The sequence below is a fragment of the Drosophila subpulchrella genome, chromosome X, assembly GCF_014743375.2.
Source record: "Drosophila subpulchrella strain 33 F10 #4 breed RU33 chromosome X, RU_Dsub_v1.1 Primary Assembly, whole genome shotgun sequence".
NCBI classification, from domain to species: Eukaryota; Metazoa; Arthropoda; class Insecta; order Diptera; family Drosophilidae; genus Drosophila; species Drosophila subpulchrella.
The window spans coordinates 5,026,476-5,053,873 of NC_050613.1; the positions used below are offsets into that span (position 1 = coordinate 5,026,476).

A 27,398-nucleotide genomic window follows, 5' to 3' on the forward strand; every position below is an offset into this window, starting at 1 on the left:
CCCGGCTAAGCGGCTGCCCATCCCTGGACTCGGCTCGTTTGTTCCATCCCAAAATCAATCCACACAAGTGACACGTCGGAAGAGAAAAAAATTGTTAATCGGGAAACCAGGAAATTGGGAAACTTGGTCAACTCAGGCTAGAAGAAAAGGCAGCCACGATGACGTCGCAAGTGCCGTGCTACACGATAATCAACTCGCCGGACCTCGAGGTGCCCAACGAGATGCAGCTGAAGCAGGATCTCGAGAAGGGCGACACGAACGTGAAGATCGAGACGCTGAAGCGGGTGATCAAGCTGCTCCTGAACGGGGAGCGCTACCCGGGCCTGATCATGACCATCATCCGGTTCGTGCTGCCGGTGCAGAACCACACCATCAAGAAGCTGCTGCTCATCTTCTGGGAGATTGTGCCGAAGACGTCGGCGGACGGGAAGCTGCTGCAGGAGATGATACTGGTGTGCGATGCGTACAGGAAGGACCTGCAGCACCCCAACGAGTTCCTGCGCGGCTCCACCCTGCGCTTCCTCTGCAAGCTGAAGGAGCCGGAGCTCCTCGAGCCCCTCATGCCGGCCATACGCGCCTGCCTGGATCACCGGCACTCGTATGTGCGGCGCAACGCCGTCCTGGCCATCTTCACCATCTACAAGAACTTCGATTGGCTGGTGCCCGACGGGCCCGAGCTGATTGCCAGCTTCCTGGACACCCAGCAGGACATGAGCTGCAAGCGGAATGCCTTCCTGATGCTCCTCCATGCCGACCAGGAGCGAGCCCTCAACTACCTGGCCAGTTGCATCGACCAGGTGCACACCTTCGGCGACATCCTGCAGCTGGTCATCGTGGAGTTGATCTACAAGGTGTGCCATGCCAATCCCGCCGAGCGCTCGCGATTCATACGCTGCATCTACAACCTGCTGAACTCCAGCTCGAATGCAGTGAGGTACGAGTCCGCCGGCACTCTGATTACCCTTTCGCTGGCTCCCACGGCCATTAAGGCGGCAGCCAGCTGCTATATCGAACTGGTGGTCAAGGAGAGCGACAACAATGTCAAGCTCATCGTCCTCGATCGCCTGGTGGCCATGAAGGAGCACGAGGGCATGGAGAAGGTGATGCAGGATCTGGTGATGGACGTCCTGCGCGTTCTGGCCGCTCCAGACATCGAGGTGCGCCGGAAAACACTTGCCTTGGCCCTGGACCTGGTCTATTCGCGTAATATTGGCGAAATGGTGCTGGTCCTAAAGAAGGAAGTGGCCAAGACGCACAACGTGGAGCACGAGGACACTGGAAAGTACAGGCAACTGCTCGTACGCACCTTGCACACCTGCTCGATTAAGTTCCCCGACGTGGCCGCCAATGTTATACCCGTACTGGTGGAATTCCTTTCGGATACCAACGAACTGGCCGCTGCCGACGTGCTGGTCTTCATCCGCGAGGCCATCCAAAAGTTCCCCGCCCTGCGCGCCCTCATCATCGAGCATTTGATCGAGGCCTTCCCGCAGATCAAGTCCTCCAAGATACATCGCGCCGCCGTCTGGATTCTGGGCGAGTACGTTGAGGGACCGCAAATCCTCGAAGTGATTGCCGTCATCCAGCAGACGCTGGGCGAAGTGCCCATGGTGGAGGCGGAGCAGCGCCGGTTGGCTGGAGATCAGACGGAGGAGCAGAAGCAGCAGCAGGGATCCACAGGCGGCAGTGCCGCTGGATCTGGCACAGAGGCATCCGGATCGGGATCCGGAAACGCCAGCAACAAGGTCACTTCCGATGGAACCTACGCCACCCAGAGCGCCTACAGTCTGGCCCCGTAAGTAATGACTACGTGGAACTTTTCTAACTCATCTGTGTGAAGATGTCAAGCATAGCATTCTAGTTTCTTCGTGCCTATTTGTTTGTCGCTTAAACATGACCGTTATCCACTGTTTGGCGATGAGTCATCACAATAGGCAGCAATTTACAGATAGTAACTTGAAGCTTTGGGTCTTGCCACTACAGTATGTACTTTGAATAGCATTCTAATGCCGATTTATCCTTTCCACAGGGTGGCCAAGGCCGAGAAACGTCCGCCGTTGCGCCAGTACTTGATGGACGGCGACTTCTTCATCGGCGCCGCCCTATCCGCCACGTTGACCAAGCTGGCACTTCGATACGCGGAGCTGCAGCCGGAGGCACGCGCCCAGAATCGGCTGACCACGCAGGTGATGCTGATCATGAGCTCCATCCTGCACCTGGGCAAATCCGGTTTCCCCACCAAGCCCATAACCAACGACGACACCGACCGCATCTTTGTCTGCCTACGTACGCTGAGCGAACGCACACCGGAGGCTGTGGCCGTCTTCACACTGTTCTGCCGCGAGGCTCTGGGCAAGATGCTGGATGCCCAGCACGACGAGGACCAGCGCATGCTGAAGGAGAAGCAGAAAGCCACCGCCAAGGTGCAGCCAGACGATCCCGTGCTCTTCGCACAGCTCTCCAACGGACGCGACAACCAGCTGGGCGAGAACGTATTCGAGTCGAGCCTGAACCAGGCGCTGGCGGGCAGCAAGAACGCCCAGATGAGCGACGTGGCCTCACCCAACAGCAAGCTCAACAAGGTCACCCAGCTGACTGGCTTCTCGGATCCCGTCTACGCCGAGGCTTACGTCAATGTCAACCAGTACGACATTGTGCTAGACGTCCTGATCGTCAACCAGACCAGTGAGTAGTCCTTTTCGCCCCAAAAGGAAGTATTTAAATCAATGAACTCCTTTTCAGACGACACGCTGCAAAACTGCACATTGGAATTGGCCACGTTGGGCGATCTTAAGCTGGTGGAGCGCCCGCATCCGGTGGTCTTGGCCCCGCACGACTTCTGCAACATCAAGGCTAACGTCAAGGTCTCCTCCACAGAGAACGGCATTATCTTCGGCAATATTGGTGAGTGGCTAACGAAAAAACCGTGGTTGAAATCGCATCCTAAACCATTCTCACTCCCAATAGTTTACGACACCGCTCTGAACACGAACGTGGTGGTGCTCAACACCATCCACATCGACATCATGGACTACATCATTCCGGCCAGCTGCACGGACACAGAGTTCCGCCAAATGTGGCAGGACTTCGAGTGGGAGAACAAGGTGACCGTCAACACCAGCTTCACCGACCTGCACGAATATCTCAAGCACCTGCTGAAGAGCACCAACATGAAGTGCCTCACGCCGGAGAAGGCGCTGTCCGGCCAATGCGGCTTCATGGCCGCCAACATGTACGCCAAGTGAGTATCCAGCTGTCCAGTAAAATGGAGCTGTTCTAAATGCACTGTCATCCCATTTTCTAGGTCCATTTTCGGAGAGAATGCTTTGGCCAATCTGAGCATCGAGAAGCCCGTAGATGATCCCGATTCCAAGGTGACGGGGCACATACGCATTCGCGCCAAGAGTCAGGTAAGAAACGGAGAAAATTCCCCATCCTTCCACGCTCTTTCGATCTTTCTAATCCGGAAATTCTCTTCCGAACAGGGCATGGCTTTGAGTCTGGGCGACAAGATCAGCTCCTCGCAGAAGCAGTCGGTGCAGGCGGCCTAGTGGACGTGGAACTGGACGTGGACGACCAGCCACCACCAAGAGCGACGTATCTGAACGACGTATTCGGCCTCCCGCCCGCATTCCGCCAGCTGCAACTTCTTCAATTTACATTACACGTTACACTTATGCATAAAGAATATATTATACTTAACCCCAGAATGGGAGTATTTTCATTGAGGGTTATTAGGAAAGCTTGCCATATCTGAAATACAAGTATTAAGGCCGGAAAATAAATACCACATTTTATTAACATATTAAACAATATGGCCAATTCAGCTATATCTTGGGAACGAATAGGATAAGAAAACTTGTTTGAAATATGGAATCTGAAATGATGTAGATTTCCATTTGTTCAGATTTGGACAAGGTTTTAATACAATGTTTATGATATCCAATCATGTACATATATCCCTGGCAGGCCTAACTTGTTTGAAAGTGGAATTAAGTATAAACTGTTGGTGAGTTGTGTTGTACGAGTATAAGGAGGTATTTTTATTTCACATTACGCAAGGGAAACAGATAACCATGTTGTGATTTGCAGAGTAATTGGGTTTACAAAGCTTCCAAAACATAAACTTGATCAAAGGACACCATAATTTCTCATGACTATCTATTGTGATTAAAATTCCTTGATCAATCTATTACTCCTTTAGATTTCTCTACCAGCTTAGGCTAAAAATGCGTATAATTCTATTGGAGAGGGCTTAAATAACTGCAGAAATGGGAAATTCGTCTTAGACCTGGAGCATGGGTCGCTTCTCCTTGGCCTGCAGGTTGTCGTTGGTGGTTGCATAGCCAGTTCCGCCCTGAAAAATAAAAGGAAGATCTCTCAGCGCCGGAAGGAAATGCCAAGCATGTCACACTTACTCGCTGCAGCGGTATGATGTCCTTATCCTTCAGCTTGCGATCGGTGAGAGGATGAATCATGTCCTTCCTGATCAGGCGCTCCACGCACTCCATGGTCACCACATCGCCACTTCAGGGAAAAGGAAATTATCAAAAGCTGTCAAAGCGAAATCCCAGCGAGAACTCACGTGGGACGCAGAACGGCGCAGGGCACCGCATTGCTGAGCACGTCGTGGGTAATGGGACACATGTAGCGCGCCTCCTTGGCAATCAGCGAGCGCTTGGAGTCACCGTCCTTGAGCAGCGTGAACTTGACATCAATCAGATCCTTGACCCTCAGCGGTTGCTGCGACACCGGGCAGTAGATGGTGGCATCGGGCTTCTGGGCCTTGGCCAACCCAGCATTGGGGCACTCGGAGGGCAGCCAGAAGCTGGGCAGCTTCTTCTCGTGCCCGTTGGTCATGTTGGAAATCGAGGAGACAGAGGACGAAGCGGCGGCAGCGGCGGATGAAGTGGATGGCTTCTCTTTGGCGGCAGCGGCGGCGGCGGCGGCGGAGGAGTGGGCGGGCGTCATCGCTGGCTTCTCGGCGTTGACGAAGCGCTCCATGCGCGCCTGCTGCTTGCTGTTGGCCTCCTGGCTCAGCTGGTCCTCCTCCGCGCGCCTCAGCCGCTCGTACTCCTTGAGCCGGCGGCTGTACTCGTTCTTCTTGGTCACGATGTACTGCAGGATGGCCTCCTTGTCGAACAGGAAGCCGTCCTTGGTGATCACGGGCCTGCGGCAAGGCTGCAGCGTCAGCGAGCAGCAGTCGAAGGACTTGACCGAGTCCTTGCCCAGCCGCTGGGCATTCGTCCCGTAGCCGGACTCCGCCGCGTCCCGCTTCTTCTCGTTGTAGGTGTACACGGCTCCGGCCGTGCAGTTGCGGGCGTGGCGCGTCATTTCACGGGTCCTAGCTGGTCACTAAACTCAATAAATTCCACCAAATGCTTTATTTACCAACTGCAGTGTGACCGTTGCCTGTACAGTGTGCCCGCGCCGGGATACGCCGATATTCGTGAAAAATGCCGGCCTTAATATTTAGACGATGCAAAAACCTTGACTTTTTTGGTTTTGGTGAAAGTTAAACTAAAAAACAAAACTAAACTAAAAAATGCTTGATTATAATGTCATCGAAATGCTTAGGTTGGGACACGATTGGTTTTTTCCTGTAGTTGGTTGTAACCAACAAAACTAAATTTGCTGTATGCTGTTAGAAAGCCTTACCTTTTAGCTTGAAATTGAGTTTGTAAAAAGGTGTACAGACTTGGACACTTGTAAAAATATTTGTTTCTTATTATTTTTATTAGGGTATAACATGTTCCCGTAGCAGTTAAACGAATTAAATGAAAGCTGATTGAAAATAAAACTATATGTACATATATATACACAAACATGACGTAGCATTTTTTCCAGTAAATAATGTAAAATAGCTATTGAAAAAAAATGTTGTTTCTCTCTTCGAAAATTCCTTCAGTTCGAAAATGAGAGAGAAAAGCAATATGGCGACTACATAACTCTGGTTAAGAGCGAGATAGTCATATTATAAGTTCGAACTGGCGTATTACGAAAATGCTTTCCCTCTCGCACTGCTTTAAAATGAATAGCCAAAAGTTAAAGAAAACATTAATAAATACTGTCTTGTAATATCCATTTTATTGACTCAAATTTATTTGAATTTTTGATTGAATGGCCCTCCAAGGCTGCTGCTTCCAGGCTGTTCCTCTAAGGAGCTGTTGTCCCTATCAGCCCAAAAAGTCCCCTAAACGGGGTTTTCCCCTGGAGGCCTGATCGCTTGCCTTCCTCGGTTCCTCGACTTCGTGTTTTCGAAGCTAGCGTTATTGGCAAGAGCCGCCTTAGCTGGAGCGGCCACTTGAACATAGATCTGCCGCCTCCTTGAATGCCTCTGGCAGGGACCGCCTCACCTGACCATTTACCACGGTCTTATGGCCAAGTTGCTGGATAAGATTGTCTTCTTGGCGGCCTTGTCGTTCGCCGGTAACGCCGAGCCGCTTCTGCGCAGAACATCTTTTTCTGAGAACTGCACCTTCCGCGTGGTGTGGAAGGCCGGGCTGGATAAAAAAAACCCTTTCCCAGGAGACCACTGCCCGGAATCCTGGGAGAGGTGCTATCTTCCCTAATGAGCTTGAAGAAGCAAACTGGGCTGATGTGCGAGCTCTCGCTGTCAATACAATTTGACAGAAGTCAGATGCCTCTGTTTAAGAGCGAGATGAACATACATATTCGAACTTCGAACTTCGGTATTACGAACATGCTATCCCTCTTGCACTTGCACTCACCCTGCTCGCCTTTATTTCAACCCTTAAGCCATGCGGTCATTTCATTTTTGGTGCGAAGCGGACTGGTTTATCATTGAAAAGGCGAGTAGTGTTCCTTCAAATAAATTAAAGTGAAATGAGATAATTAATATTCTTACTAATAATATGTTTTTATCGACTGAACACATTTTTTTTCCTGTTTTAGGACCTTTCTTTCAACAAGACCCTCTTGGGACCCGCCAAGGCTGCTACTTTCCAGGCCTGGGAGTAGCAGTCGTGGCAGGCAGGTCCTCCAAAGAGCTGGTGTCACGATCCGCCGAAGAAGTCGCCAGAATGGGTTTTCCACTGGAGGCCGGAGACGGAGTCGCATGGCTTCCTTGGTTTTTCACCTTCGGAGTTTTCGGTGCTAGCTTTGCTGGCAGGAGCTGCCTTTGCTGGAGTGCCCATTAATAGAGCTACCTTCTTGAGTTCCTCTGGCAGGGACCGCCTTGCCCGGCCATTTACTGCAGGCTTGTGCCTGTCCTGCTGGGGAAGACTGTCTTTTTGGCTCCCTTGTCGTTCGTCAGTGAAGCCGAGCCGCATCTGGGTACAACATCGTCTTCTTGGGACCCCATCCTGGTGGGAGACCAGGCTGGATAAGAAAACCCTATCCCAGGTGACCACTGCCCGGAATCCTGGGAGGGGCTACCTTCCCTAACGAGCCTGAAGCAGCTAACTCGGGTGATGTGACAATGCCTGTTCTGTCAATAATTGTTGACAGAAGCAAGTTTTGCGCAGCAAAAAATAATATTTATTGAACTTGAACAATAAAATAAATTAACTAAATTAAAATTGTTGGCATTGGTATTAAATATGTATGTATTTATTTTTTGTTTTCGGTAATTTACATACGGTCATTCATATACATGGGGTCGTAGTATTTTTTTTAAATGGAAAATTAAGTTTGCCTAGAAAGCTGAGTTAAAAACTCACAGAAAAATCACTTTGTTACGATAAAAAATCAAAACTACTCAAGTATTTGTTTGTTAGGTTTAATATAGATCTTTCTTATCCCAAATAAAAATATTCTTAATTGAATTCCAGAATTTCTGTTAATAGTCAATACATTCATTGTAAGCCAGCTATTTTCAGAATAATCATATTTATTCTCAACTAATTGGAGAGTGGTTTGGCTTGAAACAAGCTAAAGTGGCAGTGCTGTTCGAAAAATACCAAAACTGCTGAAAACTTAAATCCTTTCCTTTGGTACTTAGTATACTTTGCGGTATATTCATGGTGTAGTTCTTGTGGACTGGACCAAGTCCTCCGATTTCCGGGCTTATCCTTATCCCCGGATTGTATTGGCGTTAGGCGGCCGGCGATGGATTACCAGTACTTTGAGGAGGAATCGGACTACATCGATCTCGACGAGGAGGAGGAGGAGGAGGAGACGGTCGGCGGTTTGGACTACAGGTTTGGGAAAACCGAGGATGAGGACTACTATCTCGGTGGTGACGAGGAGGAGGAGGAGGAGGTGCATGGATACGGAGTCCTGGGCCTGTCCGAGCAACTTCTTGAGAGTCTGCAGAGCTGCCTGGAGCCCTCACTCGTGCAGGTCCTGCAATATGTGGCACCCATGCTGCTCCTCTGCCTGCTGTGTCGTCTCTTGTGCCTCCTGTACTCACAGCGCAAACGTCTCACCAGCCTGGCACCGCTGCACTTGATCCACTTTGGCTGCGGCCTAGTCCTGCTGCAGTTCTCCCTGGGCCACCGACTGCTTCTCCTGCTCCTGCTGGCCGCCATGGGCTACCTGCTGCTCCAACTCCTGCGGCTGGGTCGAAAAGGCGCTCAAATCCTGGCTGTCCTGACCGTGGGCAGCCAGTTTCTGTACGAGTTACTCTTTTGGCGGCGGCGCAGCGACTGGCCCCAGCTGCGCGGCATCCAGATGGTGGTCAACATGAAGCTTATCTCACTGGGATTCGACCTAACCGCCAGTGGCCAGTTGCAGGCGCGGATTCCGGGTCCGCTGGCCTATCTGGGCTACATCTACAGCCCGGCCACCTGCGCCCTGGGTCCCTGGGTGAGCTTCGGCTGCTACATCGACTGCCTGGTCCCCAGAAACGGCTGGCTGGTCAGTCTGCGACGTCTGGTGCCCAACGCCCTGCTCTGCGTGCTGGCGGTCACCGTGTCCAACTGCGTGGCGCCCGCTCTGAGCGACTTCTTTGGCGACAGCTCCCACTTCCTGGTCATGTACTGGGATGCGCTGAGTGTGCGCACCAGCCACTACTTTGTGGGCATTATGGCGCAGGCGCTGCTGGTGGCATCCGATCAGCGACTGGACGGCGCTGGCAAGGAATCGGATCTGTTGGGTCCACTGGTCTCGAAGCCCTGGCTCATCGAGTGGCCGCGTTCGATCAGCTCGTTGGTCAGAAGCTGGAACATTCCCATGCACGAGTGGCTTAAGCGGTACATCTACGCGCCCTGCAAGGTGGACGGATCGAGGGGACGCACCCTGCTGGCCGTGTTGTCCACTTACATGGTCTCCAGCCTGCTGCACGGCATGGATCTGCGCATCTACGTGGTGCTAATCTCGCTGGCCGTCTTTGCCGAGGGGGAATCTTTGCTGAGGCGGCAACTTGCGGGCGTACTGGATGCCTGCATCTCCGCGAATCTCTGTCCGGGCAAGGAGCGATGTCGGTATGGCAACTGCCCCAGCAAGCGAAGATGGAGCTCCGTTTCCTTTTGGCTGGTGAGGGCCACTAACCTGGCCTTCACGGGGCTGGCCATTTTCCACCTGGCCTATCTGGGAGTCGTGCTGCTGGGTGATGCCCTCGAAATTGGGGACGAACACGAGTCCTTCCTCTGGCACTGGCAACAGGAGGGCTATCTCAGCCACTACATCGGCGCGGCCACCATTGTCCTTTACCTGTTCATCTCGTAGACTCCCTAGGAAGATACCCAATACTCGCTATGACTGATCTACACGTATTTATAATTGTACTATTAACCGCATCCAATTGTAATTTTTGTATCTTTTCGTATATTGTAGTTTGTGTGTGTGCTGTGTGAGTACTTAACATTAAATCATTCTGTGAAACGGAAACTGTAGAAAACTTTAGTTTGGGTACCATTGAAGATCATACAAAACATAGGTGGGACAATTGGTGTGCTAAATTTCAGTTCGACCCTGCTAACTCTTTGGTTTCCCTTTGGGTTTCCAACAGGTTCAAGCCGCCTCTAAAAAGATAATCGCGTATTTGCCTTTTCCAAGTAATATTAGTGTAAATAAGGCATTTCCTATCGAAGATATTTAAATATTTCTGAAAACAAGAGATCGCACTTGGACGGCTTATTTAGATTAGACTTCTATGGTTCTTCCGCTCTCTAGGTTTTTTAGTCTTTTTGTAAAATCATTTTATAGTCAGGTCTTAAAGTGATCCTTACTTTTATTGAAATAGAAACATAGAAAACTCATCTTTCTTTTTTCAAATATTTTTTATTAATTTTTTAATGTATATTTTCTTTGTTGTTGGTTTGTTTCGCTTTTGTTTGTTGGTTGTTTTTGTTTGTTTTCTCATTGAGACAAATATTTATAACAATATTGTAATTCCTACAGATTTTTGTTTTGCGTTCATTTTGCTTCCGCTTTCCGTTTATGTTAGCTTTTATTTCAGTTTCTGTCCTCGATTATTGATCCTCTTCTTCGGGCTGTGTTTCATCCATTTGTTTTCATTTAGTTTGTTTTTACGCGCTTACGATTTAGATATTAAAATTACTAGCTTAAGAATTATGCAATGACAATAAAAATATTTATTTACTTTGTTGAATGCAACTTTTGTTTGTTTTATTTGCTTCTTTTAGCGTTCCCATTCCTCTGACTCGGCCAAAAAAAGCTGCTCTTTGAATTCGCGTTTCGTTTTTCTAGATTTCCCGTTTTGTTTTTTATGTTTTCCTCTTTGCAGAAGTTTTGATTTGGACATCAAAAATAGAGAGATATACATACATGTTTTCTTATGGTTTTATTTCCGTTTCCGGTTTTCATTTTGACATTGTTTCCGTTGCGCTACGCTAGATATAAAAGTTCGATCTTTGTCTCCCGAATTCATCATTAATTTATCGTATTTGTCCGTCCCTTCGTCCGTTTCTACCATTCATAACAACAACTGAGTTGATCACAAGAGATAACGAGAGTGTTGCACTATATAAATAATGCATATACATATGCATACGTGTGTTCCGGCCAAAATACCTCTATTTTCGATGATTCGCCAAGGGCGGGACTTGCCTACTAAAAGTATCTCCCTCCGGTTCCAAAGAAATTCACAAAATACAAAAAGTGTTCGCTAACTACGCATAAAGTTCCATATAAACCTCTCTCCTGGGGGGACAGAGAATGGAGTTTTCGATTCGTTTAAAATTATGTAACAAAGTATTTCAATTACTTAATTCCATGCTCAAATCCCAAATAGATTTTTCGATTAAAACCTAATTTTACAGTTACAATCGGCCGGCACACACGTACATACACACAAATCAACTGAAACTTGCGATTTTTGAACATATTTAATTGGGAGGCTCGCGGGGCTCTCCCAGGCCCGCCGCCTTCTTTTCTACCTATCTTCCCTATCTGCATATCCGTGGGGGGTTGGTTGACTATATCCTGACATATTGGCTTACAACAATTCGCTAAGAAATAAACACTTTCGCTACGCACGTCATGCAACGATTACGAATTAGGTAAAACAAAAAATTTAATTACAAAAGGGATGCGGATAGAATCCGTAGGGTAGGTATGTTGGTAATAGGGTCTTAGGATACAGAAACACATGTTCGTGGGTAAACTCCAGTGTCGTTAAATTAGCAAATAAACTAAGGTATAAACTAAATCATAAACATAATATTACATCATTAAATTATAAACATAATTACATTGTGTGTTCTGCTCGTCCGTCCGGCAGGTGCATCTGCCCGCCCGTCCGTCTGCGTCCTCCTAACAACAACACGATCCCCCATCCTACAGTCCATCATACAGTAAATGTACACGCTACCACATATAGCATCCTATACGTATATAAATCATGATATGCGGCCGGCCAACGGGGAGGATCGGTCATCCGTCGCTGCTGTCGGGCGTTGTCCAGAACGGAACCGCAGCGCAGCCGTCGCCGTAAACGTAACCGTAACTGGAGGCGGGGGCGCAGGCGGCGCCAGAGCCCCGCCCACATTCAATCGTTCTTGGTCTGACAGTAGAGCTCCTTGAGCGACTTGAGCTCCTCGATGAGCGCTTTGTTTTGGTTCTCTAGCACCGCCACTCGATTCTCCAGGCACTTGATGTACTCCTTCTTCTTGCGCCGACACTCCCGCGCCGCCTCCCTGTTCTTCTGCAGCCGGATCTCGCGCTTCCGGGTCTGATCCTCCGCTATCCCGCTGTTGTCTGCAAGAGATATGGTAGAGAAGTGGATGATTAGCACGGGATGGTATTCATGCGCATGCTTTCCAAAGTGGAACTGTCTGCAACTCGAACTGAATTTGATTTTTTCTTTGGGAACTCTTCTAGTCAGATGAAGGAAATCATAGGATTTTCACTGGAACATAACAACATTAACGATTATCTGCCTTTGGTAGGCACACCTTTAAGACAATATTTAAGGAAGTTATGCTTTAAAATTAATTTTAAAAAAAATGTTTTTCGTTTTTAAAACGCTATAAATAATCTATAATCTTAGGATGCATTTAAAAAACAAAGTTCAACATTCTTTAATCACAGTTCGAATTACAGGTGTTCCGCCAAATCCCATAGAATTCGACATGTTGTTGGACCGAGGCTATTACTGGTGTTGTAGGACATCCGATTGGACAGGTAGTACGAGGTGTCCAACTGCATCAGGGAGCTGTTCGCCGGATTGCCCCCCGCTCCGCTCCCCACCAGCTGGGAACCGAGCACGCCGTCGGACATGGGAAGCGATGCGCCTGGGATCGGGTTCGTTTCAAATTCGATATCGATTTCGATTCGAATTCGGATTGGGGATTTAGTTGTCGATTGTTGTTGAGTTGTTGTTGATGTTGTTGTTGATGTTGTTGTTGTTGTTGTTGTTGTTGCGGTTGTTGTTCAGAACATAATTGAATTTTTTTTTGGTTGTTTTTTGTTTTTGGGTTGGGTGGAGGAAGGCGTTCGAAAAGAAAACAATGAAAAAACAACAATAAAAATTATAAGAAAACATATTTTCCATTTTTCAGTTATTTTTTCAATCGGAAGTTTTGAAATTTCGAACTGATTTTGTTTATGAACTTGAGTGAGTGAGTGCGAGCGAGAACGGCGAGAGAGCGAGCGAGATAGGTAGATTTTGGTTAGTCAAAGAGAGTGCAGAGAAGCTTTTGATTACGGGTTTAAATACTGTTAGGTGAGACAGGTTGGTTGTACTTCTGATTTATTATTACATATTTTGCATGATGGGTTGTGTGTGTAACAACAACGGCAACAACAACAACAGCGATTACAGCAACAACGACAGAGAGCGAAAGAGAGGGGAAATATAGCAGGAGAGAGAGAGAGATAGAGAGAGAGTGGGGCGAGTAAGATAGAAAGGGAGGGAAAGAATGCAGCAGCAATAGTTGTAATGGTTAAGTAACGGTAAATCGATTGTTTATTGTTGCTGCTCTCTCCCTGTGTGTGTGTGTGTGTGTGTGTGTGTGAGTTGGTGAAAGGGTGCGGGTGTGGGTGAAGGGTTTATTTACAAGGAATAGGAAATTCTGGGAATCTCTACAACGCGACACTTTCCTTGCCCATTTTCAGCTGCAGTTTTCCGCCCTTTTGTTTTGTTTTTTCATTATTTTCACTTCGATTAAGCAACATCAACAACAACATCAACTAAATGATAATGAGGGCGGTGAAAGAGGGGCGGGGTTCACTTTTGTACGGCTGCCTCTAATGGTATAATGGCGTATGAAGGATATCAATGGAGAAGTCCTTTACAATCTGTGTATGTATGAGTTGTATGTACAATTCAATTGAGATCCAAACATAAGCACTAGTTGTCTTACAGACATATTTACAAGCTGTCGTCCATTATCTTTAAAATAATCTATCTTTTCAATTCATTATTGATTGCCTAAGGCAACGTTTTTGAATATTTTGCATTAAAAGTCTATAAGGAAATCTTGAAATCGTACAATTAGCAACCTCAAGGCTAGCACAAAATCTTTTGCACATTCAAAAGGTGCTCAATAAAGTGGTCATTAAAAATTCGTTAGTTTTTATACCCTTGCACAATATTAATCTTATTAATCTCATTATTTCTCATCATTTCCGATCAGCATTAAAAGCGAAGGATCTAGCCATATCCGTCTGTCCGCTTGTTAGCAAACAAGTATCTTTGTTTTTAAGCTAGCTTTCTTAAAAGTGTTCTTTCGGATCAGACAGCTTTCTTATATAGCTCCAATAGAAAGGATCGGAAAACTAAGGTTACTCTGGGAGTATTGTTATCTTTAAGATTTTAGAATTACGATTAACATGAATCTGCCGTAGGAAGGTCCAAAAATTAGAGAGAAAATATAAGTAAGTCCGTTAAAATATGGCTTTTTCTGCAAGGGCATACAAACTCTGGTTTGCCAAAGCTAGCTTTCTTTTTAGATTCATCGTTAAGACGGGTAGCACTCCTAACTCCTTAATGAATTTGTATATTTCGAATAGTAAGTCATGTTCGAATCGTTTATAGCTTAGCTCCTTTCGATTCCCCAATTCATTTTAAACGTAATTTGAAACAGAAAATATCAGTTAACGAATGGCGATATCTTTAAGCTCTCTCCAGTAAATATATGGTTTAAAAGCCCTTTCTGTGATCTGATATGATGAAAGACAATAAACTGCCAAGAATTGCTGACGAATTGGGATAACTTTAAACTATCTCATGTTAATATATGCTTTTTAAGCCCTTTCTGTGAACTGATATGATGAGAGACTATAAACTGCCACGAATTGGGATAACTTTAAACTCTCTCATGTTAATATATGCTCTATGAGCCCTTTCTTTGATCTGATATAATGAGCGACTATAAACTGCCATGATAAAACAGCGATGGATCTGCTTTTGTATATAGTTGTGAATCGATGATCTATTTTTTTCGACTAGTGATTTTGATATGGATCTTTTGCTACAGCGCACTACGAGTGTTTACTGTGTTATTTAGCCAACCGCAATTGTACAAAATGAAAGGGTAGTATGAGTATGGGGTTACAAACACTGGAGGAATGAATGAATTGGGATGAACTGACCGATCACCCAGCCATTGGGAGTGGTCAAACGATCGCCAGGCGCATGTGCATCTTGGAATGAACGATGAGTGGCGATCAGCTCGGCGATGCGTTGGATTGTTAGGCGATAGTGGTTTAAAGAGCAACAGATATATGTCTGAATGGGGGTGACAGGTGGAGAGGTCGTCCCCCGGATTTACCGCTCATATCGGGTCCGCTGATCTCGGTGAAGATCTTATTGTACGACGGCCGTCGCGTCAGCTCGCTGCGGTGGTGCTGGGAATCGTCGTCCGACAGACTCTCGTCGCTGTCCTCCGGATGCTGCGTGTTCGGTTCGGGCTTGATCTTGCACGGAAATGCTGGAGGGATCTGTGTGCGAGGTAAGCGAGGGCATTAGTAGAGTTCTGCTCGGTGGGTGCTCCCTGAGCTACGCACTTTGTTACGCACTTGCACTGCATTGCCGGGGGTCGTGTGGATAACCGTGGAGTTGGGCGGCTTGGCCACATAGACCACCTTCTGCATCGTGGCGGCGGCCAGCGCCTGTTGCTGCTGGGTTCCAGCTGCTGTCTGTATGACTCCCGAGGGATTGGCCTGTATCACGGATTGCACCTGTGGGAACAAAAGTCGAAGCCATTAGAATTGTTGCGAGGCGTAGAGGTGGACCAACTAAATACATTCTTGGCGAAAATCTGGCTAACGCAGTAAATAACACCTGGGCTAGAATCTATTAGAGGACTTTCTCGTATCCCCTCTATCGTATAATATAAGATTGGAATATTAAACGTGGGCTTCCACTTTAATGATGCCGATTTGAACAACTCAAATTACAAATTTTAAAAGCATTTCTTCAAGTGGGACTTTGAGTTTCATGTTTATAAGTGCGTTTCTAAATATTTAACCATATATAAACTTAATTGGAAATCATGTACACATGTACTATAACAACTAATATAACATAAAATATATATGCATAAATCATATTCTTAGCTACAGCACTCCCCTAAAAAGCATATATATTTAAATAAACTAAATTCCTAATATTTACCTAATTCATTATTATTATTATTCAAATTTAAAGTTTAAGGTATTTATATTATTATACTTCGTTTTAATAAAGAAGAATTATTGAAAGTACTAATAATTAAAGAGTTTAAGAAACCAATTAAAAAATTATTATCTCTGTATTCAAGACTACTTTTCCTATAATAATGTAATAGATTTTATAAAGATTTCCAGTAAGAACTAATTTTGGCATAAAGTTTTGCACATCCTGGAGTAGACCCAATTGGAATTATAGTTACTAATAATTAAAGAGTTTAAGAAGGAATCAATTAAAAAATTATAAAAATTCTGTATTTGAAGGCGACTTTTCCTATCCTAATGTAATAGACTTTATAAAGAATTCCAGGAAGAACTAATTTTGGTAAAGAGTTTTGCCCATCCTGGGGTAGACCCAATCGGAACTATTCTGAATTGTTAAGAATTCGCCTATGATATATTTTATAGATGGTTAAAGGATTTCTTCGTATTAAAACTAGTTTAGATATACTATGTAGTTTACTAGAATTCATATGAAGTTTAATGCTTAGAACGTAATTGACAAGAGATCCAACAGAGTTAAAATAAACACATATAGTTTATTCTGGGAAAGCAAAAAATTCCAATTGAGTCAAGAGTGCTGCGGTCGGGTTTTCTATCTCCATCATCCATAGAGTAATTTTAACGTAAATTGATTCCACTGAAATTCTTTGAAATGGGCTTAATACCATGGTCTATTCGAATGGAGTTTTCGTAGACAAATGCCAAAGATCTAAAATAGCTAAAAAGTAAGCGTTCTAAGTTACCTATCCCTAACCCCCATAGAGGTTGTTTAACCTAGGGTGATGCCACTGAAGTCGTTCAAAAAGCGCTTAATTCCATGGTCAGCCTAACCCAAATTAAAGCCAAAATGAACTACACCTTCAGATCTCTATTCAAATGGAGTGTTCGTAATGCCAAAGATCTGGAATCGCTAAAGTATAAGCTTTCTACAGTCTGCCTAATCCCGAGTGACCAGTTCCTGGGAGGATACCTATATCATTAGAATTCCTCGAGATGGGGATCCCAAGGATCAAACGTTGCCTGTCGTCCAAGCTCACCTGCAGTCCGTGCTGCGCCAGCGCCTGGATGGGGTATTGTATATTGCAGTTGGCGGTGGTGGTCAGCACGGTGGCTCCTCCTCCGCCTCCTCCCTGGGTGTTGTTCGTCGCCCCCGTTGGACCGCCAACCGTTGTACTTTGTGGGTTTTGTTGCTGCTGGGGGTTACCGCCTCCTCCTCCTCCTCCTCCGCCACCGCCTCCCCCCGCTGCCGCCGCCTGTTGGGCAACCACGTCGACCACGTCATTGGAGCCCGATGCCGCCGACGAGTTGCCGTTCTCCTCGACGATGCTGTTGTCCATGTTGGCGATCCTGGCGATCTTCAGCAGCACCGAGACGCTCTCCGACAAGTGCTTCAGTTTGGCTACCTTTTCCGCTTCAATTTGGCCAGCTTGAAGACGTTTCTACAAAGGGATGGATTGGATTGTGAAGGAGGTTTGAGTTCTCAGTTCTCAGTTCTCAGTGTTCGGTTTATCGGTTTCTGCTTCTGTTTCTGGGCGGGATTGGATTGGATTGGGCTCGTTTGTTTTGGGCCGATGACGAGTGTGCGATGTGATGACGATGATTATATTGTGCTGCCGATTGCTGACTGATGGAACTCAGTTGCCCAAAAACAACAACAGCGACAACAACAATAACAACACCGAGTCGTGAGTATTTCGGTGGAATGACGTCATGACAAAGTTGTGTGTGCGAGTGTGCAAAGAGGCAACAAGAATGAAAAAAAAAAAAGGAAAACAGCGAAAAATCAACTTACTTTCTGATGACATCACTAAAAACGTTGCTGCTCAGAGCTTTTGTTGTTGTTGCTCGCTCTCGCTCTCTCTTGCGCGTGTGTTTGCCCGTGTGTGAGTGTGTGTGTGTGTGTGCGCGCGTTGCACGCTGCGCTGGCAACTTGTTGAAAAGTCGCTCTCGTCGGGAAAATCTATCTAGCCAGCAAATCGCCGTGGAAGCCAGACATAGCCCTAAAACCTCAGATGAATTTCGTATAGCATCGCGAAAAGGTTTCCTTTTTTTATTTGAGAGAACCACATAGAGCACACACGCACACAGCGGCCAGCAGCGAATCGGTGCGACAAGTTGGCAGCACGCACACACACAACACTCCGCACTGCTCCCTCTCTCGCTCTATCTCACTCGCTCTCGCTGCCTGTTGTTATCGTTGCTTGCGTTCTTTTTTCTTTTCGCAGCACTGAATCGCGATTTTGGGGCGAAAAAGCCCGGAATTTGCGGATTCTGCACGGGGACGAACGCGGTTTCAACGGTCAATGCAATCGCAGGCAGCGATTTATTGATAAACTCCGTTTTTTTTTGCGCAAAAATCGTTCACTGATGAAAGTGTGACCGTGCCGGCAGGGTGACAAATTACCAGACGTTCATGGTCTTAAAAATACCGCAAAGGTTGGGAACTTGGCTGGCAACAACGGTGCCGAGCTTGGCTAAAATTAGCGCGAACATTTTAAAATATTCAAAATTTTAGCTTTTATTTTACATTTTTAACAGTCTTACACTGGTTTTTAAAAAGATTCGCCTAAAGCCCATTTATTTATACGAAGAATGCTTCGTTCGACTTAAATGATTCACTTTGTTTAAAATTTATAACAACAAATGCCTAAGGTTTTAGTTAGAATCCAATTTAAATAATTTAAAACCAAAATATTATATTTACATATAACAACTCAAATTTTTCTTTTTATTATCAACTAATAGCACAACAAAACCCAAACCACATTGGGAAATTATAATAATATTTTAGTTCAATAAAAACTAAAAAGCCCTCTGCACAAGCAGTAGCTTTTTGTTGGCTATTTTATATTTTTTCTACACTTTAACAACAGCCCATTCATAGAAGGCAAAAAAACAATTAGCCCAAATGATATTCCCGGCTAATTAGTTTACAGCCCAATTGGCTATATGCGCTGGCCATGACGTCATCGCGACAAAAGCGGAAAGTTTAAAACGTAAACGGCCTAAAAAACCAGACCTGCAACAGCTTTAAATCAATAGTTAATTAGTGCAATGGAAAGGGGTAGGAACTGTTCCCTATTCCCTATAATTTCCATTTGCATTATTTAGGCTGCTTTTTCAATCGACTTCCTTTTGAGTGACATAATAATTGCCATTAATTACAACGTCGCACAAACCCTGTACCGCCTTTCCTATCGCTAGAGGTCCTCAAAACGCCGGACTGTCTACGCGACCCCATGGACTGACTGACTCACTGCTTAAATGCGAGGCCCTGATGTATGTACGTACTTCGTATTACTTTTGCACCAGCTGACATCACTCCCTAATGAAGTTTGACCAATGTAAATACTATATTACATAGTATACTATATATAGCTTGTACTATATAACACCTGCGGGCACCACCATAGCCGTAGAAACCCTGTCCATAACATCGCTCAAATAAGCGGTGTACGATTTGGGAGTTCAATCACACTGGGGTAGCATATCATCTCTGCTCAGAAAAAAGTTAAGTTACATCGTTCGTGTTTTCTGAATAATAACTAAGGTAATAGTTTTCGATAGCTTGAAAATAAACTTTCGGACAAATATGTAAATAAATAAATATTTCTAGAAAATGGATGAATGCTTGTACAAATTTTTATGTTTGTTGGTTAGTTAGATTCTGTTAATTAAGAAGCTGCTTTTTTATAAAAGTCTAGTTGTCAATTTTTAAGTTGAGGAGAATTCTAACCTAAAGAGATATACATAGGTACTATAATTTTAATTACTTTGATTAATTTGATGTGTACACTAGTAAAAATAGTGCACATAGTAAACGTTAATTTTACATATACGACTTGCTTGTAGTTTAAAAAAGCTTAATTATAATAATCTGTAATAAAAAGATGTAGTTACCTTGCAGAAAATATTAAAACCAAGGTTGAAGGAAATTAATAATCGTGCTTTGACCTTTGATATAAACTTGCGTCTAGGCAGTTTAAATATGGGTTATTCAAAGGGTGTTAAACAAATAATGAGTTCACAAAAGGGAACGCAAGCTTTACTTCCGAACTATTACACTCCTTGCAACGAACCAAACCATTGAGAATTCATTAATTTATAATGGTAGCTTTGATCGGAACTGTACTTCTTTTTTGATTAAAGAGATTTGGTTGTGGTACTTTTTCCCTTCCAACAGATGTTGCTTTTAGACATTAGCAGTAAGCTCAAAGTTGTTGCTGTTGCATTTCAATCAATTCCAATCAGTTTGCATTTTGCTTTTGGCTTTCGCTTTGCACTAGCCGCACCCCCTTTCGCCCGTTTCACCACCCATTTTTTGCACTGTGTATTGGCATACGCAAAATTGACGTCAGCATTATTTATTTTTACTCGTTTCCACTGCGTCGGTGTTCGTGTTTGTGTTTGTGTTTGTGCTGGTTTGTCTTATGCGAGCGTATTGGTGAATCTCTGCCGCCTGAGTCCCACACCCCCAACCCCCAACCCCCTCTAAGCACCTCTTTCTTTCTAACGCTGTTTGCTTGGCTGAATTAATTAAAACTAACTGAATGTGCAATAACAAAAAAGAGAGCCACAACAGTTATTACTTGTCATGGACAAGCTTAGAACAAGAAGAACGAGCGAAAGAGCAGGAGTGCAAGCGAGACAGAGCCATTGGCGACAGGTGCTACCCGCTCGTGCGACAGGGACAGACAAAGAGCGAAAGATAGAGAGAGGGGGGGAGCAACTGCACATGGCTTTACGCCGGGATTACCGTACAATTTTGATAAAGCCCCACCCACCCATCTCCCCCCTCAGAGCCTGCACCGTAAACAACTGGAGTCCTTATAGGGGTTTCAGATATTACCCTTACCATAGGCACTCCTAACTAACATAATATTCTAAGGTTATAATGTTTGATCTCTCTTTTTCGGCACTAATTCTATTTTATTTTTCACATCTCTAGGGGTTTCAAGTTTTGTTTGAAAAGAGATCAATATTGTTATTTAAAAGTAAAATATGAATATTAAAGCGAAATTTGTTCTTAAACAGGAAATGGTTAATTTTTCTCACAGTGCTCGCTATCAGTTGGAATGAAAGCTTGTGTTATCATGACGGCGTAGTTGCCGGATAATTATGCACGACGGCCCCAACCAGTTGAGCTCTTTAAATGTGCAAGATTAGCGGGTATTCGTGGAAAGGGCTGTTTCACTCTGCGATCCCAATTTTTCGCTCTGCACTTTCTGAGTGATTCCCCCATATTAGTCAGCGGTTATTAACGATAGCGTCGATATCTAAGCGATTTTTTATAGCAGTGTCAAGGCAATATGATTGCATAGAAAATAAAGTTCGCCGTGAACCAAAGATTAAATTGTTAATATAAGGTCGAGGTTCAAGTGCAGCCACAATATATTTTTATATTTTGCATTACAAAAAATTTGTATTATCGTAGTTAAAATATTTAAATATATTGCTTTGAAATTATTTAAATTCAGATTAATCACCGACTTGTTTAGCGATTTTTGGTTCTTGGATGTCAACGGCGTTGCTTTATCAGCCCTTTTGCGCCCCACTTTTCGTCAATAATTCATTGATAAGCATAATCCTTGCCTCCCTCTTTCCTTCTTTATCTTCTTGGCCCTTTTGCTTCACTTTTCGCTGTTATTCGCATCCACTTCACACATGCTGTCCCCCTGCCCCATTGTTTTCCTCTCTTTCCCCCTTGAGGATCAGCACTAGAAATGTTTGTTTTTGTTGCAGTTACGCATACTCACACTCCCACTTCCACCCCCGTTCTCTCGGCCTTTCTCTCTCACGCTCTTTCGCATACCCTCAGCATACAGTGGAACCTTTATAAGTCGAACCACAGTCGGGCCACAGAAAATTCTAATTAAAGTGACTTTTTTCCAAGAAAATATGTACATATGTATGTAAATATGTATTTTTAATATGTTCATGCCGCTTTTTTTTATCGCTTAAAAGTTGCTCCATATACATATGTATATACATCAGAATATATCATCATCTTTTGATACCCCAATGAAAAGGTTAAAAATCTTTTTTCAACATTATTTATGTATAGTGTTATTATAACATTATTTATGCATAGTGAAATGTGATGAACATGTTTTACCCAATCAGTTTTTCTAAATATTCGCGTTAGGCAGGTTCGACTATATCTGTGTTTATCGCTTACCCGTTTTGGTTGTTGCTTTGTTGTTGCTGCCTGTTGACGTTTGCTGACTAATAACAATGAAATCTTTGCATAACGGCAAACACGGGCACTACACGGAAAAAAAGAATAACTACAAAAACTACAACACAACACGCGAGTCTGTTTGCGCTCCGTCTCTTTTTGTCCGCCCGTAAGCTGCAAATTAAAAACCGAAAAACCGACACAAAAAGAATTCAATTCGCGTTTGTTATTGTAGCTCGTTTTCGTGTCGTTTGCTTTGCATTTTAGCGATTACGTCAAGACTTTTGTTATTTTACTGATTTGTATTTGATTACGCGCTCATAAACATACACACATACGTACGTATGTATACAGCAGAGCTATAATTATAAGCACACTTGCACTGAAAAAAAAAGCGGCGATGCTCTTTGTGATGTTGCGATCTTTTGTTTTTGGCGCTCAAAATTCGCTGCTTTTGAATCGTCACCTTCGCTGTTGTTGTTGCCGCCTCTGTTGCTCTTTGTTTTTGTTATTCCGTTGTTTCTCCCTATGCCGCCTCTATGCTCGAGTGTGCGTGTGTGTGTGTGTTTTGGGAAGGCCGTCTGTTCTCTACGTAGCTCTAAAAAGCACTGATGATGACTGACTAACCAGCGGCGGCGCCGGCAGCGCTGCCACAGCTGAGCAAGCATATGATTTGGAGCTTCCTCTCTCGCCCGCGCCCGCCCCCGCTCACCCCCCACGCTCACCCTCTGCCATACTATTGTTTCGTAATTGGCCGTTACTCCGTTGGAATAACTTCTTGGGCAGCAACAACAAAGCAACAACAAAGAGAGCAGCGCGCCACGTCAAAGTCGACGTCGTTGTTCTTACTCACCTATACCTCATACACTCACCCACACACACACGCCGTGCATGCATAAATATTTTTAAATAGCAAAGGCGAGAGCGAGATAGCTGCTGACGTTATCGCCCAAGCGCACAGTTATGGCGTAGCAGAGCTTGCTTGCCGACTCGCTTGCGCACACGCAGTGGCAGCTATCGCCCTCTCTGTCGCGTAATCGTTCACAGTGCTGCATACTTTTCGGTGCCAATTTCCATGACGATTCGTTCAGAGAGAATGAGAAGGAAAGGCAGGAAGAGAGGGAAGTGGGAGAAAGGAGAAATGGAAATAGATGCGGCTTCAAATGCTACTTCAGTTCCACAGCCATCTGTTGTCGCCACTTGCCTTCTCTATCGCTCGGCCTTTTCCGATTCTATTGGAAATTGACATATTTCCATTGAGAATCAGCGGCCGGCAGCCTCCCAATAAGAAGTAGCTCTGCTCGATCTCTGCCGCAACACGCACAGTGTGGCTCATTCATGAACTGTTTAGTGCAATTTACACACACAAAAGGAAAAACAAATTGTAGTTGTATTGGTTGCCGACCGGTGTTGTAGTTGCATTTCGTATGTTTTTATTAGCAACCCTTTTTGTGCGCAGAACACTGTACTTCAATCAAATAAGAAAGCATAAAAAGGATCAGTGGAACCGAAGATACATATTTATTTTTCAGATGGAATTGGCTTACCTTCCACAACTTGTTTGCTCTTACTTCTACGCTCAGGGGGATATTTTGTTTATTACAAATTCGGTGTTGCAATGTTCGACTTTCCATATTGGCATATCCGATTGCTATATATGTACACTCAGGGAAAAACACCGCGCTAAAATCAAGTAAAAAAAGACTTGATTTAAGAACGATTTCATGCTTGCCATTTAAGAACGTTCGTGCTTAAAAAGTTCCCACATTGAGCACATTTTGGATTTACATATCTAATAATTCCCAACTGTTTATTCTGAAAGTGCTCGGTATATAAGGCGCATAAATTACACAGTGTTAATGCCCGTGAGCGGCAGGCCGTAAGTAATCTTAAAATATTATTATTATCAAAAAAAATAAAATATTATTATTAACATATCTCGTTTATTTCAGTTTCCAATACTTATTTCTCTTACTAGCGTATAATTAAAACCCACTTAATGTACATATATAATAATATATATAATGTACATATGTATATTGATTTAAGAATTATTCGTCCTTAAATCATGACTGCCACATTCTTACTTTATTATTAAATCGGTCTTGTTTTTAGTACAAATCTTATTTTATTATTACTTATTTGTAGTCTTACTTTATTATTAAATCGTTCTTGTTTTTAGTACAAATATGGATTGATTTAAGAATTCTTCATAATTGAACCTAGACCGAAAGGTTCTGAAACCAAGTATATTCGGTCTTGAAAATTCGTGCTTTTTGTTCTCGGGTTCTGTATTTTCCATGCTTGGCGAAGATTTGACACCGAAAATGCTTGATTCAAGCACGAAATACATGACTTTTTTTCTGAGTGCACATATGTACATATATACATACAAAGAAGCCTTGCTTTATTTGTTTTTTGTAGGTTTTTACATTTATTCAAAAGTGATTCGGTAACAACTTTGAGCAGGAAAGAAAATGGCAGTGTGGTATTTAAATAAGGGTTAAGTAAAGTATAGAAAACTAGGTTATATTATTTTTTGCAGAGTTTTGATTGTAGTTAATGAGAGACCACCTCTTCTGTTATTCCAGCCACCTCTGTAGATAGGCGCGTGCCAAACTTTGGCTTAATTCAGAATCCCAGATTTTATCCCTCGTTGTCAGGGTCAAGTCACGCCCTCGAATGATTTTCCTTTGGCCGTATTTCCCCCCCAATTTTCCTATTCCTCTTTCTGGGTCATGGCTTCGGGCTAACGGGGATAAGATTTCACTTTGCTAACGCCGGGAATGCGTAATGTTTACCTTTTCGCTAACCCCCTAGCACAATTGTTTTTTTCCGTTATCTGTGTGTCTTTGTATCCACCCATCCAGCCCCGCCCACTTTCGCTGGCTTGAAGGGCGAAAGTTTTCGTTGTCGCGTGTGGCTCACATGGCGTATGCGTTACGTGGGGCAGACCACATTGAGTATACGCCGCGTTGCCTGCCTGTGACAGGCGAAATCCACTCAAAAGCGCCGCTCACCTGTGCCCGCGCAGCGTTTAATATGAATTGAAACTGTGATCTGCTTGTGGCATTTATTTAATGGGAACGAAGACTGCTCGGAGGCGCGTTAAGCGAATTGCTACCGTAGAAAAAAAAACCCTTTGTGAAAAATTCATAAGCCAGCAATATTAACCCACCAAGAATACTTACCGAATATTGCAAAATTAAATTTCATATTTGGTGGGATTAGATAAGTTGGAAGCTAAAGATATTAAATTGAATATTCAATTAAATTTGTTTTGGTTTTACACATTTGCTTCTCAAATAAATGCGAATTTATTAAATTTATTTATTACGTTTACGTTAAAAAAAACGCTTCGTAGAAAATTCATAAGCCAGCAATATTAACCCCTCAAGAATATTTACCGAATATTTCAAAATTAAATTTAACATTTGGTTGGCTTAGATAAGTTAAAAACTAAAGATATTAAATTGAATATTCAATTAAAATTGTTTAGCCTTTACACATTTGCTACTCAAATAAATGCAAATTTATTAAAAAAAGAAGAAAATGTAATTTGGAAATCAAATGAAATACGTTTACGTTTAAAAAAAAAAACCTTTGTGGAAAATTCATAAGCCAGAAATATTTACCCACCAAGAATATTTACCGAATATTGCAAAATTAAATTTAATATTTGGTGGGCTCAGATAAGTTGGAAGCTAAAGATATTAAATTGAATATTCAATTAAAATTGTTAAGCCTTTACACATTTTCTACTCAAATAAATGCGAATTTATTAAAAAAAGAAGAAAATGTAATTTGGAAATCAAATTAAATACGTTTACGTTTAAAAAAAAACTTAGATAAGTTGCAAACTAAAGATATTAAATTGGATATTCAATTAAAATTGTTTTGCCTTTACACATTTGCCACTCAAATAAATGCGAATTTATTAAAAAAAGAAGAAAATGTAATTTGGAAATCAAATTAAATACGTTTACGTTTAAAAAAAAAACCTTTGTGGAAAATTCATAAGCCAGAAATATTTACCCACCAAGAATATTTACCGAATATTGCAAAATTAAATTTAATATTTGGTGGGCTTAGATAAGTTGCAAACTAAAGATATTAAATTGGATATTCAATTAAAATTGTTTTGCCTTTACACATTTGCTACTCAAATAAATGCGAATTTATTAAAAAAAGAAGAAAATGTAATTTGGAAATCAAATTTTACCTTTACCTTTTATACATTTGATTCTCGCATTTAATTTTATATAATTGTGAATTAAAATTGTTTTTCATTGCGTACAAGAATACTTATCAAATGTGGCAAAATTAAATTAAATGTTTGATGGGCTCTAGATAAAATGGAAATTCGTCAATTTCAATTGAAAATCAAATTAAATTCGTTTACCCTTTTTACATATGATACTCGCATTACATGCTAAATAATTGTGGATTTAATAGTTTTTTTATCTGCTTACCAAAGTTCAATTATATATTTTCGGTTCGCCATTTACGGCTCACATTACATCCACTAATTGATTTAATTCCCTTGGCTGCTTGCACAAAAAAGTAAGACACTAAATATGCACAGAACATGTGGTTTAATTATTTTAGCAGCCACGCAAGTGCACAAATGCTCTCTGCTTTCGTGTTTTTTTTGTAATTATGTTTTTCCCCGAGAATAATTCACAAATTAGTTTTGGCGAAAGTTTCAATGTCGGGGGCTAAATATAGCGGCACCGCCGTGGGGTTAAGAGCGCTGGGCGAGCGTGGGCATCAATGACGCAGGCAACAGGCAGGAAGCAAAAGAACCGGGCGGCGGGGAGTGCGGCCCGCAGGTCCCAGTATAAATGGCAAGGGGAGAAAACAAAGAAAAGCGGAAAATCGAAACGTCACCAGACACAAGCCCATCAACAAGCTGAAGGTGTATTTGCGGGCCAAGCCTGCGCCGCCGCCTTTTCCTCGTCCATTTCCATTTGCCGGGAAAAGCGGAAAAAGGACGCAGACAAAGCGGTTTATGCGTGGGTCGCCATGCCCGCGTTGATTGACAGCTCTGCCTCAATCTGTCTCTCTCTCGCCCCTTTCGCCATTGTTTTGCTTTTCACAGATAAAAAACACACGGCATAATAGTCCTTTACAAATACCAGGAAAATCATCTTTATCGGGCATTTAAGGTTTTTAAAGA

At 43.5% G+C, this 27,398-nt stretch overlaps 4 protein-coding genes across 8 annotated transcripts; 2 read left to right on the top strand and 2 right to left on the bottom strand.

Moving 5' to 3' along the window:
• Window positions 1-46: 46 nt before the first annotated feature.
• Window positions 47-3,702, top strand: LOC119556600 (coatomer subunit beta). The gene is made up of 6 exons (XM_037868912.1): window positions 47-1,795; window positions 2,030-2,685; window positions 2,743-2,904; window positions 2,968-3,241; window positions 3,305-3,410; window positions 3,486-3,702. The coding sequence occupies exons 1-6, from the start codon at window positions 159-161 to the stop codon at window positions 3,549-3,551; spliced, it is 2,901 nt and encodes a 966-aa protein (XP_037724840.1). The 5' UTR covers window positions 47-158; the 3' UTR covers window positions 3,552-3,702.
• Window positions 3,703-4,014: 312 nt separating this feature from the next.
• Window positions 4,015-5,502, bottom strand: LOC119556601 (nitric oxide synthase-interacting protein homolog). The gene is made up of 3 exons (XM_037868913.1): window positions 4,586-5,502; window positions 4,419-4,527; window positions 4,015-4,357 (listed from the first exon to the last, which is right to left on the bottom strand). Exons 1-3 carry the CDS (start codon window positions 5,332-5,334, stop codon window positions 4,286-4,288), a joined length of 930 nt encoding a protein of 309 aa, XP_037724841.1. The 5' UTR covers window positions 5,335-5,502; the 3' UTR covers window positions 4,015-4,285.
• A 2,456-nt stretch (window positions 5,503-7,958) lies between these two features.
• LOC119558368 (protein-serine O-palmitoleoyltransferase porcupine) lies at window positions 7,959-10,554 on the top strand. Its single transcript, XM_037871880.1, has one exon. It carries the CDS (start codon window positions 8,071-8,073, stop codon window positions 9,628-9,630), a length of 1,560 nt encoding a protein of 519 aa, XP_037727808.1. The 5' UTR covers window positions 7,959-8,070; the 3' UTR covers window positions 9,631-10,554.
• An 868-nt stretch (window positions 10,555-11,422) lies between these two features.
• On the bottom strand, window positions 11,423-22,466 carry LOC119558370 (cyclic AMP response element-binding protein B). Of its 5 annotated transcripts, none has more exons than XM_037871887.1 (6): window positions 22,220-22,466; window positions 17,079-17,480; window positions 15,376-15,549; window positions 15,141-15,309; window positions 12,522-12,659; window positions 11,423-12,123 (listed from the first exon to the last, which is right to left on the bottom strand). In XM_037871887.1, the coding sequence occupies exons 2-6, from the start codon at window positions 17,376-17,378 to the stop codon at window positions 11,915-11,917; spliced, it is 990 nt and encodes a 329-aa protein (XP_037727815.1). In that variant the 5' UTR covers window positions 17,379-17,480; window positions 22,220-22,466; the 3' UTR covers window positions 11,423-11,914. The 5 variants fall into 5 exon arrangements, with proteins under 5 accessions (XP_037727815.1, XP_037727812.1, XP_037727811.1 ...); XM_037871884.1 differs by lacking the exon at window positions 22,220-22,466 and adding an exon at window positions 17,834-18,435 and having other exon boundaries at window positions 15,388-15,549; XM_037871883.1 differs by lacking the exon at window positions 22,220-22,466 and adding an exon at window positions 17,834-18,434.
• Window positions 22,467-27,398: the final 4,932 nt, after the last annotated feature.